General features: G+C 33.2%; 1 protein-coding gene across 1 annotated transcript in view; it reads right to left on the minus strand.

Annotated features, from left to right (window-relative positions):
- Positions 1–20810, minus strand: part of LOC129743637 (protein O-mannosyl-transferase TMTC2-like) — an 878041-nt gene that overhangs the window by 248955 nt on the left and 608276 nt on the right. The window contains exon 6 of the mRNA XM_055735714.1: positions 10159–10273. Within this exon, the coding sequence (XP_055591689.1) occupies positions 10159–10273 (115 nt within the window). The remainder of the gene's footprint in view (positions 1–10158; positions 10274–20810) is intronic.

Below are 20810 nucleotides of genomic sequence, written 5' to 3' on the forward strand. Positions count from 1 at the left end.
TGTAACACTATCACGTATGAATGGTCAATCGGAATGAAATGAAATTTGGTATTCGAGGGTTTTTCGTGTCAGAGACGGTTTGTATAATAGTTTTGAGATTATCACTTTTTATGGAAGGTGGGCTCCTATACAAAATCAACTAGAAACGGGACAAAATTCAAACAACTTGAAGACGATTTTCATGCAAACTGCTTCACGAGCACGAAGAAGTTCAAGAACTGTAAACATTTTCCAACGATTTATTAAGTAACGGGTAAAACGAAGTTTACTGGGTCAGCTAGTCTCGTATTAAAGATCGGCATTGGAATGTTAAGTTTTTGAAAAACGTAATAAAAACCTTTCCTCCCTTATAAAACTCAAATTTACCGAATAGACAGCGCCCGAAAAAATCCGCTTAAGTTAATTCGATTCGTCCGAACGATATTCGGCAAAAGAGAATGAAATTTGCCAACACACAAAAGCCTATAAGAATTCCGGATTCGCTGGAATTTGCTTCTGCGGTGAAGAATGTGGTCCCACTCGAATAGCTCATTGTGATTTTCAAGATGATCCGTCCCCGGATGTGTGTAATTGTGAAAGAGCCATCATATTTCACAAAAGAAATCAACAAAAGTCCTTGGTTTCTCCGTCAATTGTTAACACCGGTGTGCCCGATAGTTAATGGCATTCAGACAGAAGTCTTCCCAATCGGTCCAAGTTATTCAATGGACCGGTCAATTGGTTGCATAGCTTTGAACAGATTTTCGAATTCTATTATTCGCTATTGTGTGGTTTGGTCCACGACGTTTCACATTGGAATCGATAATCTTTGGCAAACATCTTCACCGGATGTGGCAAATCAGCAGCAGCAGCGATAAAACGCCAAAGGTCGGATAGAACACAGGCATCCGAACACTCCTCCAAACCAAACTGGGCCTCATTAGAATTAATTGACACCGTTGAAGTGTGAATGGAATCTCATCTGCATCTAATTACGACCCACCCACGCACGCTCGCTCTTCATGTCTGGCTGTGTCTGTTTGTTAGCGATTTTTCCATCATTTGCCCCCGTTGCTTGTGGAGGATTCTTCCTCGGTTTTAAAGCTGCTGCTACGGTGAGAACTTTTGAAGGAATTTGCATCCTTACCGACACCAGTCGGCCTAAAGGAGATTCGTTCGAGAGGTGTCGAAGCAGCATCTCGACAGGCAAAATAACCATCAATGTTTTGCGTTTGACGCCTTCGAGCCGCATCAGCGAGGCAGTTAATAACTCACGTAATCGTCAAATTTCAGCTTCAAGTGGTGCTATTCACTTCAAGTATGACACCTCGTTTGACACGTGGTGATGGCAAGGTTCGCTAGCTTCATGATGCATCGGAGGAGGCTGTGACGTGTGATACCCCCAAGTGCATCCGCGCTGCTGCTAGCTGATGAATGAATGAATGAATGCATGAATGAATAGATGAAAAGCAATGGAATTCCTCTTAGGTTCGTTCATCAAAGGCTCTTGACTGCTGCCTGGATGCGACATCGAGGCCTCGTTTTGCTAATGGTTTCGGGTGCATCAATTCAAGAGATGCAACCGACTAATGTGCATAGCAGTGCATTATGTAAATTGACAATGTCGAGAGACAGCGCGCGTAAGAGTGCGAGAAAGAGAGGGAGATGACATTTGGAGGCTGTTAAGTGATGCGGAACATGAGCTGTATGCAAACGGCAGGCGCTTTGTATTTTGGGTGACATTCATTGGTACAGAAATATTAAAAATTGAATTGATATCCTGTCCATTAAAAATCATTCTATTTCTAAACAAAACTGTGAAATGTTAAACACTTATTTTAATGTTCGATTTCATGAAATGAATAAAAAAATTTCAAGAATTTCTAAAAATAGCCTTTGAAAACTTATTATGAGAACGATAAAAGTTTTTCTCTTGAGGTAGAGTTTCTTCAAATACAAAGCCAATAATATCTTATGTCAATCGTAGAAAGAAACCCTCAGAAGAAATACGCTCGATGAGGCATTAATTTAGCTAAATTCCTATTATCACATCAAACGGCAACCAAAAACAGCCAATTTTCGGTTGATGAAAGAAACTCCCGCAAATGTCACTGGTACCACAGAATGCAAAAAAAAACGAACGAACCAATTTATAGTCAGCTCGTTACCGAGCTAATGCAATCCATCAATTTATTTAAATGCTAAACCAATGACAGTTTCGTTCGTTCTACTTAATGGCAAAACGAGCTGTTGCGAGTTCGATTTCCGATGGCTCCCCACTACGATAGATATGAGAAGTGGAAGAAGAGCAAAAAGCATTCAATCCTCCCACACGCACCTAGGCCATTAAAAATAATAAAAAAAACGGCTCAAGGAAGACGGAACGTTGCCATCGTCGTCCTTGAGAAAAATGTGTGGGAGTCCTTTACAGAAAACACATTCCAATCGATCAATATGAGCTGAATTGAAAATGTGGCTAATGTCAACGCGTGTTTGATGATCTTAGGAACAAGTAGGGGAGTAGGGCCTATATTTTCATTCATTCATTATACGATTTGACAAGATGGAAGTCCTTTGATGCGGAAGTCGTGTTTCTTTGGTATTTATTTCGAAATGGTGAAGCTACCGAAAAGATGTTGGCTGTCAATATTATTGTTGCTCGTTATCAAGGACATGATTTTAATCGCAACGCAATTTGGAAGACGATTTTTCTAAACAACTCCTAGCATAACATGTTGATAATTTCAATGCATCCATAAAAATCTGATTTCAACCAAATTAATTCAACTTATAACTATAAAAAGAAAAAGGGATTCAATAATCCGAACTGCATCAGTTCGAGACTCCCCAAAAATTATAAATGTCAAGTTGTTTCTTTGAACTCGAAGAGGAAATACACAAACGATAAATTTTGAGCAAATAATACCAAACATTTCTTCATATTTCAATCTCCATTTGGTGTTAATAACAGATTTTGGAAATTTATTTTTATTCTTTTTGATCGAGGGAAAACTGTAATTTTTGGAAAAGATATAAAAAACGGAATATACGATAATTTTGAATCATATTTTCTTGAGAACAGCATAAATGCAGTTAAACACCTTTAATTCTGATCATAACTAAGAGTCGCAGCCTGTGGCGTAGAGGATAGCCTTCAAGTATTCTAAGCCAGCGGACATAAGATCGTGTCCCGGTCACGGCATACATAAAGCACTTTCTGTTGGTTCTAGCATTTGAAAGAAGCCAGCCTTCATATCCTCGAGAGATGTACGCTTAGAGTTAAGTAAAAAGGAATCTCTTCGAGGAAACTTCAAGTTCCATTGAGATCCTGTATGTGTTTGTGTTCGTTAAAATAGCTTAGAACATTATCATACTTTTTGATAGTACTTTAGCCCATTGGGATCATTGTTCTTCGAACTCAAAACTTTTAAGTCGGAGCAAAGAAATGATTTTTTATCACTCAGAATTCAAAACAAATTAAGAGTATAAGAATTCAATTCTAGAAAAACAGAGCATTAAAAACAAATCAGAATTCAATCTTCAGAACTCCTGATTTAGAATGAAGAATATAGAAAAAGCTTTAAGCTTTCAGCTTTGATAACAACGGTCTGAATTCTATATTCTTCTTTTTTTATCAAAAAATCCGCTACGAATCCGGTAGGAACAAGACGAGCGGGGGCGCAACGAGCGAGGTGGTTAGACCAAGTGGAGCGTGATCTGGCGAACGTGGGGTGCCCGAGAAATTGGAGAACGGTTGCCATGGACCGAGTGAATTATAGGAATTATGTTCGTCAAGTTATGTCGTGAGACGGTATACTATGTAAATAAATAAATAATTATCAAAAAAAAATATACAATTCAACCTTTTTTTGTCAAAGCCTAAAATGTTAAACTAACAACTTAAAACTCCGAATTTTCAGCGCAGATCTTAGAAGTCATAACTCAAACGTATGAACTTTATATTATCAACTTTGTGCAATGAACTTTGAACTACAAACTGCAGGCTTAACTTTACACTGTGAAACCAAAATTAGAAAAAGCTAAGCTTAAGCTTATTCTTTACAAAAATTTTAAACTCCGAACTTCAGAACTCAGAGCTCATAATTCAAGATCCGAATTACCTATATGATTTTTTTGATTGATGTTTCTTGGTGATTCTGAAGAGAGAAATAAGGCTGACTTGAAACAATTTCGGCCTACTTGTGTTCGGCCATTATTAGAAAAAATTTTTTTTTGCCGTGTGTTTCCTAAATGGCCGTCACTTGATATTTTAAACAAGTAGGCCAAAAACCTTAAAAATCATCCCAATTTTCCTCTATAAAATCACCGAGAAACATCGATTGAAAAAGATAATAAGTAAATGCGGTGAACCAAATCAAATTTGAAAATTAGAATCAAGAAATTAAGGTTAAAAATTATAACTCACTGCTAAAAATTCAAAACTCATATCTTAGAAGTTTTATCAAGGAAATTAGAATTTTTGAGTCTGAAATAAAAGCACGTAAGGGGCCATTCACATACCACGTGGACAACTTAGGGGGGGGGGGGGGGGAGGGGGGTATGGAAATGTCCACGCTTGTCCACGGTGAGGGGGGTAGGGGTTTGGGTCATGTCCACGTGGACATACTTACTTTCAAAATATTTTCTAAAGGTGAATAAATATTAAGATGTTCAAATCAAAATCTTGAAATTGCAAAGCTTTCCAGTTTATGTTTGAACAATTAGTAGGTACAAGTGATAAATATGATAAATTAAAAATTTAAACATTTTAAAACTATTTTATATCAGGAAATTATTATTCAGTTTTTTCAAAATCAGCCATATCAATAAAAAAAGGTAAAAAGTAGTGTTTTTTAATTGTCAAATTATAAATATTAAAAAAAACTATTTCAAACATGTCCACGTGGACATCCGGGTAGGGGGGTAGGGGTTTGCCAAATGTCCACGCTTGTCCACGGAGGGGGAGGAGGGGATCAAAAATCTCATTTTTCTGTCCACGTGGTATCTGAACGGCCCCTAGCTGATAAAACAGAATGTAGCTCTCAGAATTTAAAAAAAATCAACGCACAGAGATCTGAACTTGGAACTGAAAGCTCTTAATGAAAATCAAGATAGAAAATTGTATTGTTATCTCATGGTTTAAATAATTTATTTCAATATTCGATCGAAGAAAATTTAAATTAAGAATCAAAAAGTGCAACCAATAACCAGAGCTTTAAATATTCAAGTTTATAATTTTACTTTCACCAATATGGGCCTAAAGTTGATTACAACAAACTCAGAAATCAGTGCTCGGGAATTAGAAATGTTCTGATCAGAATTCAACACAGTAGGGGAGAAAGAGGAGACTTGATCCCTGGGGATACTTGATTCTTCATTTTATCTCGAAACAGGAATGTCTTACAAATATCAAATGTTCTAGAAAAATGTGCCGAATAGAACAGAACAACAATGGTGGTATCTCAAAAATTATAAAAATTTTATTTTTCGAGTGCTAGATAAGTGATTTTAAGATCTTTTTTTATCACTTTAAAATGTTTCTCCCATGAAAAAATTATCATAACAATATTTTTTGAAATATGTCAATCGTTGGAGTATAACATGAATTTCACAATGCCATATTTTCTAATTAATAGTAAACTCTCTTTTATTAAGAAGAAGTTTTTCAAAATGTATGTTATGGGTTTAATTTATCCTTAGAATCCAAAAAGATATATATTTCTTCTGAATGGATCGTGATTATTGGTTATCATGAAATTACTGACATCAGTGCAAAAACTAATGTTTATTCAGTAATTATCTGTTAAAAAGGACTGAAAATACTGTATTAATTTAAAAACTAGAAAATTGAGCCTTGAAATATGTTATAATATTAAGGTAGTAGACAATCTTTTAGAATTCTCTTTGTCTGTTACTAACAAACTATGAAATGAGAACTGAAATGGCAAAAAATAGTCAACGGACCATTCATCTTCGGTTATACTAGATTTTGCCTACGATCAGGGCATCCTGAATTAATAATCAAATCTCGTTTGGTAAAGAATCAAGTCTCCTGTAACTTAACCCTTTAATGCATAGTGTTGTTTTAAAACAACACTAATCAAAATCCAAATATCTCGAAAATGCGTGGAAATTTTTGAATGATGTATTCACAAATAAAATTCTAGAGATTGAAAGAAATCAGTCCATAGTATTTTTATTGCGGTATTCTAATGTATGAGGGGGATATCGAACAAAGTATGCGGAAAAAATGAAAAATTCAAATTTTTTTATTTTTTTTAAAAAAGTAGTTTTTGGAAATCGTTGTTTTTTTTTCAGTTTTGCAAATTTTAACAAATTTGTTCATCTCAATCAATCAGAAACACCTTCCTGCACCCAATAATCAAGGTTTCGAAGAAATTGGCAAAATCGTATTGTAATTACTTAAGAATTTCAAAAATTATTTTTTAACTTTGATTGGCCATAACTTTTACAATACTCGAAAAAACGACTTCAAACCTGTTGTGTTGTGTTATTCGAATTGAAATCTTGTTATTTCAATGAACCAATAGCTGATATTTTCATTTAAAAAAAGTCATGCATTAAAGGGTTGAAAAATATCACAATATTTCAAGTCCCACGAAAACGTATCTTCTATGTTCATCTATGAGTTTTTGTATCGTTCCAACTTTTTGAGCATATAAATTTGAAATTACAAGCTGTAATAATATATAAAAGACGGCGAGTTGCTAAACTTTTCCATAAAGATAAGATGAAAATAAGAAAAGAGGATTAAGTATTCTTTATTCTCTCCCACTCAAAACTCAGAACTCTGAAATTGGGACTCAGAGCTCAGAATTTAGAACTTAGAAACTCATAACTTGAAAAAGAAGGCTAAGAATTTTGGAATGATAATTCAAAACTCGAAAATAAGTGTGTAAATCTCCGAATTAAAATTTCGGAACGTAGAATTTGAAGCTCAGAAATTGAAAATCATTCGTTACAGCTCAGAACTTTGGAATAAGAACTTGATACTTTTAAGTTAAAAGTTAAAAGTTTTAACACAGAACTCAGAATTAAAATCCACAACTAAAAAATTGAGACACATATGAATTATACATTCAGTACTAGGTAGAGTAAGTAAGAGTTCAGTAAGAGCTCAGAGCTCAGAATTCAAAACTAATCATTCGTACTAAGAAATGATAATTCTGATCTTTGAATTTTGAACTCGGAACTATGACCTAGGGACAAAAATCTCTGTATATTGAACTCAAAGTCAAAACTCAAAGCTCAGCTAAATTATATTAAATTCCTGATAAAAATAGAATAAATCACAAAAACGTCGGAAGTGAAAACGATATTCATTTTCATTGCCAAGTAGACTGAATAAGCCGAAAAATATCCTTCCACTATCAGAATTTCACAGCCAAAAGCATAAATTAGATAACAGAAAACATATAAGAAGATATCTAAATTATAAACTCAGTAGATTAAGGTTTCCAGAATTTTTTAGCGCGTACCAGGGCCGGACAAATCCGGTTTACTTCATTTAAAAACCTGGCCACATCCGGGCATTTGAATTCAAAATTGTCGACTAAAAATCTAGGAAATACCCGTTCAAATTTGTCAAATCCCAGGAATTCCTCTACACAAATCAAGAAAAAAACTATTTCGTTTTGGACGCATAAATTAACATTTTTAATTTTTTTTTGGGAAAATAAAATGATTACACCGGGGTAAGTGTGGATGATAACTATTTAAACAATACTATGCACTATTTTTTAAAATTTTTAATGCAGAATGTTAAATTTACTTTTAAGCTATCCAATAGTTGGGAAAAAGATACGATTCCGACAAAAGCGTATGTTATCAGCGTCTATTTGTGAATTTTCTATTTTTAAATACGGTGTCGAGTTGATGCGCATCTTTTGAATCCTTTTATTTGAACAATCATTACATTCGAAATCACTAGTTGGGAAAATGACGGTTTAAATGAAAAAAAAAATTATTATTTACAAAAAAAAATGAAATTTAACCCTACCTGGGGTAAGTGTGGACGGCTTTATATGTTTATACATTTTTTTTTTCTTCAATTTTTTAGCATTAGGCTCATAAAAAGTTTGGTAAAGTACTTGTTTGTTTGATTATCACTAGATTTTACTTTTTGATGAATTATCAAATAGGAGGATCAAATAAAATGTTTATTCTTATTTCGCTTGAATAAAGTGCTCATGCATTTTACTTGGGATCTTGAGTCTTTATGTCAGTAATGTTTTTTCCAATCACATCCTCTTTAGTTAAGTTTAGTTTATTTATCAAAAGTGGTGAAAGAAACTTGTCTTTTGTATGTCACAATGTCTTCAAAGTATTGATGGAATGCACTTTCAAATTCATATTGAGTTGCTTCTCTATTTTCGAATATTCGTTTTACTTTAAAAATTTTTTAAAAATTATAACCTCGCAACTTCTGGTGTAAATGAGTATCTCGATCTAAACGATTCAAACAAAAAACAAAACGGATGCATGAATCAAGTGTAGTTCTCATTCTGTCGACAACACTTACACTTATAACACTTGGAAGATCGTTTATATTCATTGTGAGCAATATTGGCCCTAAAACGGATCCTTGCGGCACTCCAGAATTTACGGGTATAAATCAATTCTTTGTTGCTGTAATCTGCTTGTTGTCTGCCTTCCTGGTACTAAAAAATTAAGTCAACAACCATCGGCTTGAATTTAAAATTTCTGTTTAACTGTTTACATAGTGTTCTGTGAGAAATTGTTTCAAATGCTGTTGAACAACCGTGGAGCACTAAAACAACTTTACAACCTCCATCAATAAGTATTGCTCTTTTGGTGCTATGACTTGTTTGATATCCAGATTGATGTTCTGTAATTAAATTGAATGCATTTAAATATGTTTATAGACTCGAATGAACCGGGTGGTTAAAAGGTCTGAAATAAATAATAATAATAATAATAATTGAAATATGTATTAATTTGATTTTCAATAATTCGTTCTAATATTTTTGATAGAGCTCATAAGATGCATATCGTTTGCTTTTTGCTTAAAAGAAATTATTATTTAAAGTTCTCAAGTTTTTGGGTATTTGGATGTTTTGATTTTTTTTTATCGAAAAATGTGTGATAAATGTTTTATGATAAGTGACTGAAAGTGCATGATAAATTTAAACGGTATTTTGTCTAGTTTAAGGTTGCCAGTATTTTTTCAGCACGTACCCGGGCCGGACTAATCTGGGCTATTTTACATAGAAACCTGAACCTGACACCTAAAATTTGAGGAAAAAAAATCATCGAAGCTCATCGACAGATTTTAAGTCACATTTTGGGCCTTCAAAAAACCTTTCATGATTGTTTGTATAAAAGTTGCTCAAAAAATTTCGTTTTGGATGCATAAATGAACATTTTTACAATACAATTTGTTTTTTTTTGTTTAATTTGACGAAAAAAGTGAAAAAATCAGGGTTAAATCCGGGCTTATTTCAATAAAATACGGATAACCGTGCCGGGCTGGCCTTTTCTCAATTTTTTATTAAATATCCGGGCAAATCCGGATAAAATCGGGCAATCTGGAAACCTTAGTCTAGTTCTATGACATTTAATGTTACTTCGTACAAATTATTGATAATTTCATATTCTTGAATGTAGTTGAATTCAAACCATGATGAATTTGCACGATAATGCTAATAAGATCCAATACGGTTTACAGTAAAACTTTCATGAAATTTTTGATTAATTATATTTGGATGAAAATCATTTTTTGCACTAGATTTACGTTTTTTTTTACAATTCGATTATTTGAAACGGCTCAAACCATTTAGTATTTCGGAGCCTGGAGACTAATATTTTTTGTACAACAGTTGCTTAAGTTTCATTCACAGAGACTTTTCGCATTGTTGTCCATGTATTCGTTTAATGGATTCAAGTATTGAGTTCATCTTTCAACATTCAAAATTATGATGGACAAAAAAGAAAAGGAGAAAAAGGAAAGGGATAATTAAACGCGGAGATCGATAGATTAAAGACAATTTACGTTTTGTTAAGCCAATATTTTGAAGCTTACTCCACAATGAGACTGGTTCCATATTCAACGCTTTACACTCTTCAAAAATTCCCCCAAAAAATGGACACATAGATCTAGCGTTTTACGCACGCTCAAAATAAACAGTTTATACTCACAGATTGTAATGTACATCCGCCATGTTAGGGCGGTAGCTGAGGGCAGCCTTCAAGGCTTCCTTGGCCTCCTGGTTGCGACCCTGCGCGCTAAGGACACTTCCTAGATTTCCGAGAGCTGTAACGATAGAAGGAAACAAATTTCATTTCATTAGATCCAAATTCTTCAGTTGAGGGCAATGAGAATAGGCAATTAAATAGTATTTTATAACGGAATCAACTTCCCCGAATCGTTTATTGTTGGTTAATTTACTCCCGAAAAACGTTTGGGTCGTTATATTTTGTGTAGGGTTCTGGATGTGAAGGTAATTAAGAATGGATTTAGCTCATCACCGGATCTTCTACCCTCACTCAATGGGGGCACATGTCAGCGCGAAAGGAGAAACTTTTATCCGTGCCACTTCGCGGTAGGAGGTGTTTATAACTTTGCAATTAACGAAATTATCACTCATAAAATTTTCGCCATCATTATGTAGCCACTTGATGGTGACGTTCTAATTATTGCTCTGGAGAATAGCAGCGGCAGTAGAAAATTTGTCACCGTTTCGAAACAGCTGATGATAATGGGCTTTGGTAGGAATTCCGAGCTCCCGTCAGGATGAGGCAGGGAGAGAAAAAAGTTTTTCAAAAGGGGGCACCTTCCGGTTTCGCTCATAAATCGTCTACGCGACAAAAATGACGACGAAGGCTTCACGTTGATGATGGGCCTTGATAAGGGATTCCTCCTTCCAGCCTCGAAGGAGGACGTGACAACGTCTTGTCAAGAATGACGGGTCGCGCGCGCAAGATGACTCATTATTTCGATTAGCTGCTGAGGGTTCGCTCATTAATATTCCGCATGGACGGAAACCTGTCAACTATCTGGGTTGAGGGATGCTGTGCGGAGTAAATAAAGGTTGTTAAGAGCTTAACCCTTTTGGTAGTTTCGTGGACATTCGCCACAAGCCTTATAATAAAAAGGATACCTTTAATTTTTCTCCAAAGAAGGGTCCGATCTATGGCGGCGGATGACCCCTTTCTCAAAAAAAGTGAAAACCTTGAATAGGTCACAATACCCCATTAAACATTTTTTTTCTGATCATTAGTCATCTTTGGATCATTCGCGTCTTTTTATCAACGATCCAGATACCAGAAAATCATTAATAACAAATCATCAAATCATCAAATCATCAAATCATCAAATCATCAAATCATCAAATCATCAAATCATCAAATCATCAAATCATCAAATCATCAAATCATCAAATCATCAAATCATCAAATCATCAAATCATCAAATCATCAAATCATCAAATCATCAAATCATCAAATCATCAAATCATCAAATCATCAAACTTCAAATCATCAAATCATCAAATCATCAAATCATCAAATCATCAAATCATCAAATCATCAAATCATCAAATCATCAAATCATCAAATCATCAAATCATCAAATCATCAAATCATCAAATCATCAAATCATCAAATCATCAAATCATCAAATCATCAAATCATCAAATCATCAAATCATCAAATCATCAAATCATCAAATCATCAAATCATCAAATCATCAAATCATCAAATCATCAAATCATCAAATCATCAAATCATCAAATCATCAAATCATCAAATCATCAAATCATCAAATCATCAAATCATCAAATCATCAAATCATCAAATCATCAAATCATCAAATCATCAAATCATCAATAATCAAATAATCAAATCATCAAATTATCAGATTAAAAAAAATTCAAATAAGAGTTTCAAATAGCATAATGGAGCTGTGCTTTAAAAAATGCACTTATTTTTTGGTTCTGGTTTCTTAATTTTTTTTTTATTTATTGGTCTGATGCCTAAGATAATTTAAGATCGTTTCACTTATTGTCTTTGAATAACTGCCAGCCAGGTAAAAGTTTCAGCCCAAAAGGGACATCTTTTTTGTGTTCAAAAATGATGAATTAAAAACCAATCCTGAAGAAATCATTTTCGGCTCAAAAGGAATGCAAAAGTAAGAGAAGAGCAGAAAAAAAAACTTTTCCGCATGCAGTAAAAATTTTGTCGACAAACGAGAAAAGGATCATCGGCTTAAACTTTTCCGACCCTTCTTCGACGGAATTTGGGTGCTCTTAAAAATAAACCTTCATCATTGCGGAAGATTTTTTTTCCTTATTCCGGTGTTTCTTCCTCCCGAATGCCGCATTCTCGATTTAAGCAGAAATGGGCTCACCGGCTTTAAACGTGTCAGTTTCATTAGAGAGCCGTGGGCCGAATTCTTCGCCATGACACTCCATTCTCACGTACCTTCAATTATTTTGGAAAGCGATGCCCACACAATCGCCTAACGGCCATTTTACACCATCAATGCTCGAACCAATCCAAGCAATATACACCAGGTTACCCTTTTCTCCGAATTTCCTACATCCTTTTGGCCCCAGGTGAAAATTTCCGGGAAGATTTGTACAAAATTGGTAAAAGATTGCTGCTTTCTCCTTGGCGAAAATTCCGCAAATGTACCCTTTTTTGTCGGGGTTGAGGGGGCTTCCTCCAGTATAATGATACCCTTAGCAATACGAACCGGATGGTTGGCTGGCAGGAAAAAAACATCGAGTCCAACCTCTCGGCCCGCGGCCTGGCTGGATTAAATTTGTAATCAATTTTCCTCGGTCATTCTTTATTACGGTTTTTTTTCCTCCTTTTACTTTATCCTGAACTGCGTTTCAGCGGGGGAAAACTTTAAGGAAAAGGCCGATTAGTGGAAATCTTTGAGTTGAAGAGTTACTTTAATTCAGTAAATCTTACAACGAGTTTGAGCCGATTAGTTTTTTTTTTAAGTTTATTTTTTTACAACCCATATAAAATTGAATAAAAAACCGAATCATTCAAACAAAATTTTAGAAAATCATATTGAAGTCGTGAAAATGTATTGAAAAATTTAATTTTGTAGGGAACTGTCCCTTATACAGCCAAACATTCATTACTAACAAACAAAAATAATTCAAATGTGTTCTTTGAAATCCAAAAGGCAGATTAAATACTTGTAAATAAAAAGTTGTTAAAATAAAAAAAAAAACAGAAAGAAGTGTTAGGTTTAGGTTTAGGAGTGAAACGATCATTTTTTTCAGGAATAAAAAATAATCCCAACAATTTTGTTTTAAATTTTAACATCAAATTTCGATGAAGTTTTGTATACAGTTTCCAATTATTAAATGAAATGATGTCAAAAAAGGCTAGATAAAGCCTGATCTAATCAAACTTACTACAAGCTAAACATGCAATAAATGTTCCAAAGCGGAAATCTCTCGGTCACATTTTGTTCATGGAATGGATTTCAAGATCCCAAGAACAAATTTGGAATTTTGTTGCAATACAATTTCGGGTTTGGGAAATATTCTCAAAATTAAGGACGATTCTAATGCAATTTTTCATTAAATTCATTCCTTTTCTCAAGGTTTTCACTTTTAAAAATATTTTTTAGCGTGCTTATATGATAAATTAATTAAGAATATTAAAAAAAATCCAGCAGACTAGAATATTTTGAGAACAATCTTAAAAAAATTCAGATGAAAATCATTCAAACCTAGACCTAGAGTTGGCTCTTGGGGGAATGATTTAACAAATTTTCAAAATTCAGTCAATAAAGATTTGGTTAAAAAGATCTATATTTTTAGAGAGTGAATCACGAAGGTGGTGGGGGTAGGGGATGGAGGAGAGGGAGGTATCAAATGAGTGTACTACTGCACACTGCTCCTCCTCGCTTGAATTGTATTGAACAAAATCACACGTATTTAGAAAATTTGGAATTAGGGAAGAATAGTGGAAACTTTTATTATTTTTTTTTAATTTTTCATCTCCATCTATTATACAACTTATGTATCCTTCTATAAATAAATCTGAGGATATAGAATATCTACTGCAGGGCCGTAGGAAGAACCGACTCATGGGGGGGGAGGGGGTTTTGTGACTGATTTTTATCTATGAGTTTTTGCCCAACAATTCACGAAAACAAACAAAATTTTAAAAAAATTTATGTTTGTTACTATATGGTTCATCATTTTAAGTACTTAAAAGTTTTCGTATTAAATTTTAACTTTAAAAAATTGGTCCTAAACCTAAAAGGTGGGCTGAATTCGCTTTCATCGATGGTAAAATCTTTGAATTTTTTCAAGAGTGTGGTAGATCAAATTTAGTTGATTTCGGCACAAAATAAATTTTTTTTAACAGAGTTTTTCATTTCAGAAAAAAAAAATTCAATACTCAAATCAAACAAGCCCAATCTTCCAAATTATTTTTCAAATTCAAAGATTTTAACCTTTGATGAATTTAAATTAAATTTTCCAAAAAATTAAAACGAAAAAAATTATCAGATTTTTGGATCAAATTTTCTTGATGCAAAATTCAACGAAATGAATGATTTTAGTATGAAATTTGGCTTTAAAAAAGGGCAATACATTGTGGACCAAATACGAGATTTCTCGTTTTTTTGCTTGCCACTAGTATGCTAATATAATTCAAATATTATGAATCTAATCTAAATCTACAAAATGTAACACAACACAGAATTTTGTTAATTGGTTTCTGAAACATAAAATGACAAATGTTGGTGTCCTTAATATGTTTATAATGATAAAAAATACACTGTAAAAATATTGAATTTTAGGTGATGGTTTTTCTTTTAATGTAAATATTTTTCATAAAGAATCAATTCCATAATGAAAATCCTGTGGATGATTTTTTTAAAATTTGGGTTTTGAACAGAAAACTCAAATTCTACCTCTTATTTGTGATTTTCAGCTGAATTGTGTTTACAAACTAGTTTTGTCTAAAAAATTAAAATCTAGAAATTTAATTGTCAAGCAATTTTAACACATTAAGGACCGCAAAGAAATCTTTGACGAGAAACACCGATATTCAGCATTCAGTATCTCAAAAACCCCTGAACTAAGTTTTACAAATTAAGCATTTTTAAGTAACGGCAAACGTTGTGTTCAATTTTGTCAAACAAAGTTTAACACTTGAATTCAGTCAATTCGAGTTGTACTTCGAAGTGTAGCACACTGTTGGCAAGTGAAAAAACGATATTTTCGTTTGGTCCGCAATATGTTATGTACATGATCTCTTGCCTTGCTCAACAATTTATGTAAATTGGAAAATTCATTTAAAGCTAATCCTTTTTTTGTATTTTGAATCTGCATTCTGAACCTGAATTCAAAAATTGCGCTTTGAATTTTTATTCGAATTTATATACGATTTCTAAAGTGCACAAAAAATACGATTTCCGAATCTTATTCCAGATAAGCATTTTATGAGCCAAGTTACGGAGCCGATTAATCTAAATTCACTATTTAAATTATTTATTTTTAAACCGCATTGTGAATCAAAATTAAAATGTGAATTTTCAAAGATCGGAATCTTACTTTAAATTTTGGATTGCCATTTTTAATGTTTTGATTTTTTTATTTTGTGGAAACATAGTAAAAACTATGATCAAGAATTCCGAATTTGTATATAAAACCAAATTTCTCTTATCTCATATTCGGAAAACTATTATCTTTTTTTTTTTTTTTGTTTCGATTATAGTCGTTTTACCATCTTTATGGCATTCGCGACTTTATCAACGGTACAGTTGGCGGATCGTTATTGAAAAACTTATCCGGTACAACTGTGTTCGATGTTTACTCTTGGGCTCGAACTCACGGACATCGGCTCAGGAGACAACAGACTTGCCAACTGAGCTATATCACAAGCCCAGGAAAACTATTATCGAAATATGGAAAATGCATATTATCTCGAAAACATGATTCAAATTTGATATGAAAGGTTAAACCAAATTTGAACCAAGATTTCGAAGCAGATTTTCATTTCTAATTTCTTATGATTATTCGAACTGAAAATTACACCCAAAATTCAGCCTCTGTGCCAATGGCGTGTAGTCAATTTCATAGCATCATTGGTACAAGAAGATAACGCGACCGGCACTGATTCGATTTGCGCCCACCGGCATTAAACTCCCAGCGCAACCGAATTGCGTATGTCTGAATGAAACAAAATAAAAACGTTTTCGCGTCCCTCCCCATCGCATCACAAGCCGAAGAAGGATGGAAATAAATACCGGCCAACACCAGGCAGCCAGCGAACCGAGCACTGCGCGTGTGAATGTAGCAAAAGCAACAACAAAAACATCCTTCTAATTCAATCAACCGGCAAACACGGCAAAGCTGTGCGTGTGTATGTAGCTAAAGCAACAACAAAAACATTCCTTCAATTTACCGGCAAACAATCATCGGCCAAGCTGCCTGGCTTTAGCAGCTGTGTATATGTAGCGTGTGTATGTAATAGCAGGCAGTAAGCAAAGCACAGTTCTCATTCAATGGGTTTCCCGTTCCTTCACTCCCGTTCCCTTTCCCGTTTCCATCTTAAGACAAAGGAATGCATTGAAAGGAGGCCAAACGCCGGCAAGCCGCCGTTGTACGTTTTTTGTGATTGATCGGTGGCAGAAAGCGTATGACAAATATACCTCGTCCTGCATGAAGCTCGAATAGTACACTGGTTAGAATATCGGACTGGCATGACGATACAATTGGTGATGTGAGTTCGATTCTCACTACAGCGCTGTGGTTTTAAGTTTTATTTTCTTGTTTCTGGGATGAATTATCCAATAGGAAGGAAATCCCATAAAATGTTTTTCTTGTTTCGCTTGAATGTAGTGGTCATCATTTTGGTTGGGAGCCGAGTCCTTATGCCAGTTACGGTTTTTCAAACATACCGTCTTCGGCACAGTGCACATTTCAGCGCATTATCGGCACAGAGATTTGCTAAATAGGCATTGGATTTTTGCAACCTCTTCTATGGGTGTAGCAATCCTGAATTGGCTACAGAATCCAAAATTCGAAAAACTTTACGAGAAATACACTTTTGGTAATGGTAATTATGGAATCAAAAAAAATGAAAAAGTGTATCAGAATTTTGAACTTTAGTTGGAGTTTTGAGGATTTGGCATTAGTTTTTAGCCTAGTTGGTTACTGTTGATTAACCTTACTCTATTATCATAATTTTATTCGTTCTAAATTTAAAACTTCGAGTGTAGAGTAGAATCTCTCGCTTGCTGTTTTGGATCCTCATGGGGGGGGGGTTTAATCCCCAAACCCCCCCCCCCCCCATCCCCCTATTGCTACGGCCATGATCTTGTGTCATTTTATTGCCGTTGTTTAAAAAACTGATTTCGGAAGACTTTGACGTCCTGAATTCGAATCAATTGTCAGATTTTGTCTGTTGCTTTCAGCTTTGGTTAAATGACGTTGAGAAGTTTTCAAAATAGTCAATTTCGAGTGAAATTAATCACTGATAAGTGATAAACCAATGAAAAACGAAAACTGATTTTAAATCTGTTTATTATCATGCATTCAATCGAGGTTTGAGATAGATATTCTTGTTTGAAAAAAAAAGGCTTTATCAAAGTGTTTAAAATGTTTTACAGTTTTCCCCACAAAAGCCAAAATAATTATTTCTTTAAAAACTCATAAAATAATCTTATTTTGAAAATGTAATAAACTCACTTTTGGAGCGGAAACTCTAGAAATAAATCTTCAAGTTATTTACAATGTATCTCCTAAGGTTTTTAATACCAGCACTAGGCTCACAACAAAATTTGATTGATTTTCATGTTGAAGCTTAATGTTAGAAAATCCAAATATTTGAGAATTTTTTTTTACTTAATACTATGCATACTAAACTGATTGTAAAACTCAATAATTCATTAATTTTCTGAAGTATTTGAATCGAAGTTCGAAAATGTCGTACCGATATTATCAACTCTTGTGTTGCTTCTTCAACTTTAAAAAATAAGTTATATTCTTAAATAAGATTATCTCAGTTAGATTATGAAGTATGAAGCTATTGGAATTTTATTTTCATTGATTTTCGCCTTAATTTCGTGCTCTTATACAAGATATTTAATTTTATTTCAACAGAAACGAATGGGGTAAGAACAAATTTGTAACAAATGAACTATGAAAAAAAATAAAATAATGTTTTAATCTTTTTAAACAAGTTTTTCTTAATTTTTGTATAATTTTTTAATTTAAAGGAAAGGTGATAAAAGGTTCATTTTTGATGGTAAATACTTTTGTTTTATAAAATCTGAATCGATTGCAATTGAAAAAATCAATTTTTCAAAATCTGAGTGGATTTTCTACTTAAAACCAGAAGGTGAATTTCTAGATAAATTTTTTACTATTACTGTGTGAATGTATGAATTGAATCAGAGGCACATATTTGGTTCCGACAATTTGATTTATTGTTGCTGAATCTGGAAGAAATCCGGAGAAGAGTTTTGAAAACTATACTTCTTTATATTTTATATTGGAGTTCTGTTTTTCAGATTCTTGAAAAGTCGCAAATGCCATAGAGATGGTTAAAAGACTGTAATCGAAACAATAAAAAAAATATAAGATTTATTGATGTGATGGATTTAAAACGGATTAAAAATCGAATTCAAAATTCAGATTAGGGTTTTCAGATTTTAATGATGCTATTCATTTTGAGAACCACATTTCTTATTATGCAATGTATTAAATTTTTTTATAAACGCAAGTGAAAAAGTAGGACTCCAGGCAGGGCAAATCAGGGAAAATTTCATCTAAATATCTGGCTTAATCCGGACATAAGATTTCAAAATTTTCAATTTGGTCCAAACTCAGGAATAACTCAGCAAAAAATTAATAAAACACACTTGAAACGCTTCTTTTTGAATCCAAAAAAAAAAAATCAGCAGATTTAAATAACTTTTTTTTTAATTCCTGAAAACCATTTGTGATTATTTTGGTTAAATCTGCTGAAAAATTTCGTGTTTTGGACGTAAAAATACAAATTTAAGATTTCAATTAAAGCTTTTTGCCTGATTTAGTTAATAAAGGGAATGAATTCTGGAAGCATCCGAGCTTTTTTCAACAAAATCCAGGCAACCGGAACGGCCTTTTTCCAAATCTTGTGTCAAGTATCCGGGCAAATCCGGGTAAAACCGGGCTATCCGGCAAGCTTAATTTAGACATCTACTATAACTTTTTAAATAATTTAAAAAAACTCAGATTTTATAATCTCTATTTATTTCAAGTTTTTATGTTTAAAAAAATTTTATTCTGATATCGAAGTTTGGTAATATTATTTTCATTTTAATTCTAAATTCATGATTTTCCTCGATTTTAAAAATAACTTGAAAAACAAAAAAAACTTATAGAGAACCTTCCGTTCCCCGAAACTCAATTGCGACATCAACATTTGTTGTATACTACGGTTGAAACTTTATGGAATAATTTTTTTTCAAATTTTAATCGTTATTTGGTCACAGAACAAATTACCTGTTATCGTTTTTTTTAATTACATACCATGTTTTTTTTTAAATTTATTTAAGGAAAGACTTTGTTGTTAAAAATCAAAAATAAATATTAAAGTTGTTTGATTGTGATAAAGGCTTAAAATATAATTACTTTTACCGAGGCAAATCCGACCAAACCTTATTTTCTTTATGGAAGTTCCCAAAATAAGCATCCTGACAAGAAGATTTGTTTTTATCGTGAGTGGGGGGAAATGATAATTTAATTAATTTTTTGAAAATAGTACTCGTTCAATCTGAGCTTATATTTAAATCTCTTTGGTCAATTTCTTGTAAATTTTATATTTATTTTTTTTATATTATGAAATTGTTATGTTTCTTCTTCATTAAAATCCTCTTGTCAGTCTCACTAACTTTTATTAAGAAAAAGAATGGGTTTTCTGTAAAAATCGAAATTTGCATAATGAAATAATCCAAGAAATTTGAAATTGAAGAGAATTTATCAATAATCATGAGGTATATATGGGCAAGTCTGTTGTCTCCTGAGCCGATGTCCGCGAGTTCGAGCCCAAGAGTAAACATCGAACACAGTTGTACCGGATAAGTTTTTCAATAGCGATCCGCCAACTGTAACGTTGATAAAGTCGCAAATGCCATCATATAGATGGTAACACGACTATAATCGAAAAAAAAGTATATGCATTTTAAAATTTTCAATTAAAAGTTTCTAATTTTTCTATTAAAACAATGTTGAAATAATACACCAACAAAAAACTATTGAAACAAAATTTTGTTGCTTTTTCCATATTATACGTATCTGTTTTGAATTTGTAATGAATGATATTCAGAAGTCAAACTGCATCAACATTAAATAATGGTAGGGGAAAGTCGGGTAAAACGGACACTTTCAATAAATCTAAAATTACAATGTTTGGCACAAATCTAATGATAGGAATGTTTTTGCCTAAGTACATCAATACTTTCGAGACCCTTTGTTTATTTATATCAAGCATGGTCTCATAATAGTAAACAAAACAACCAAAAACTTTGAGGATTCCTTATTTGATGTAATTTTTTCTCCTCGTAAAACAGTTCATAACTCGCAAATTTTTCAACAATTTCAACCACTTTCAAAGGTGGAGTGTTTGTTAGGCTTCTTTTCAACCATCTGGAGGAAAATCCACGAATTTCGGTCGAAAGGCTTGGACAACAAACGATATGAAAAAAAAACTTGCTAAGACGGGTAAGGCGGACACTTCAAGGTCGTGTAAAAAGGACACATAAGTTTCTTCAGGTATTTTTAATTTTTTATCGGTGATCCTTCACATGCCTTCAAAAGACA

The sequence above is a fragment of the Uranotaenia lowii genome, chromosome 2 (genome assembly GCF_029784155.1).
Source record: "Uranotaenia lowii strain MFRU-FL chromosome 2, ASM2978415v1, whole genome shotgun sequence".
Lineage (NCBI taxonomy): Eukaryota > Metazoa > Arthropoda > Insecta > Diptera > Culicidae > Uranotaenia > Uranotaenia lowii.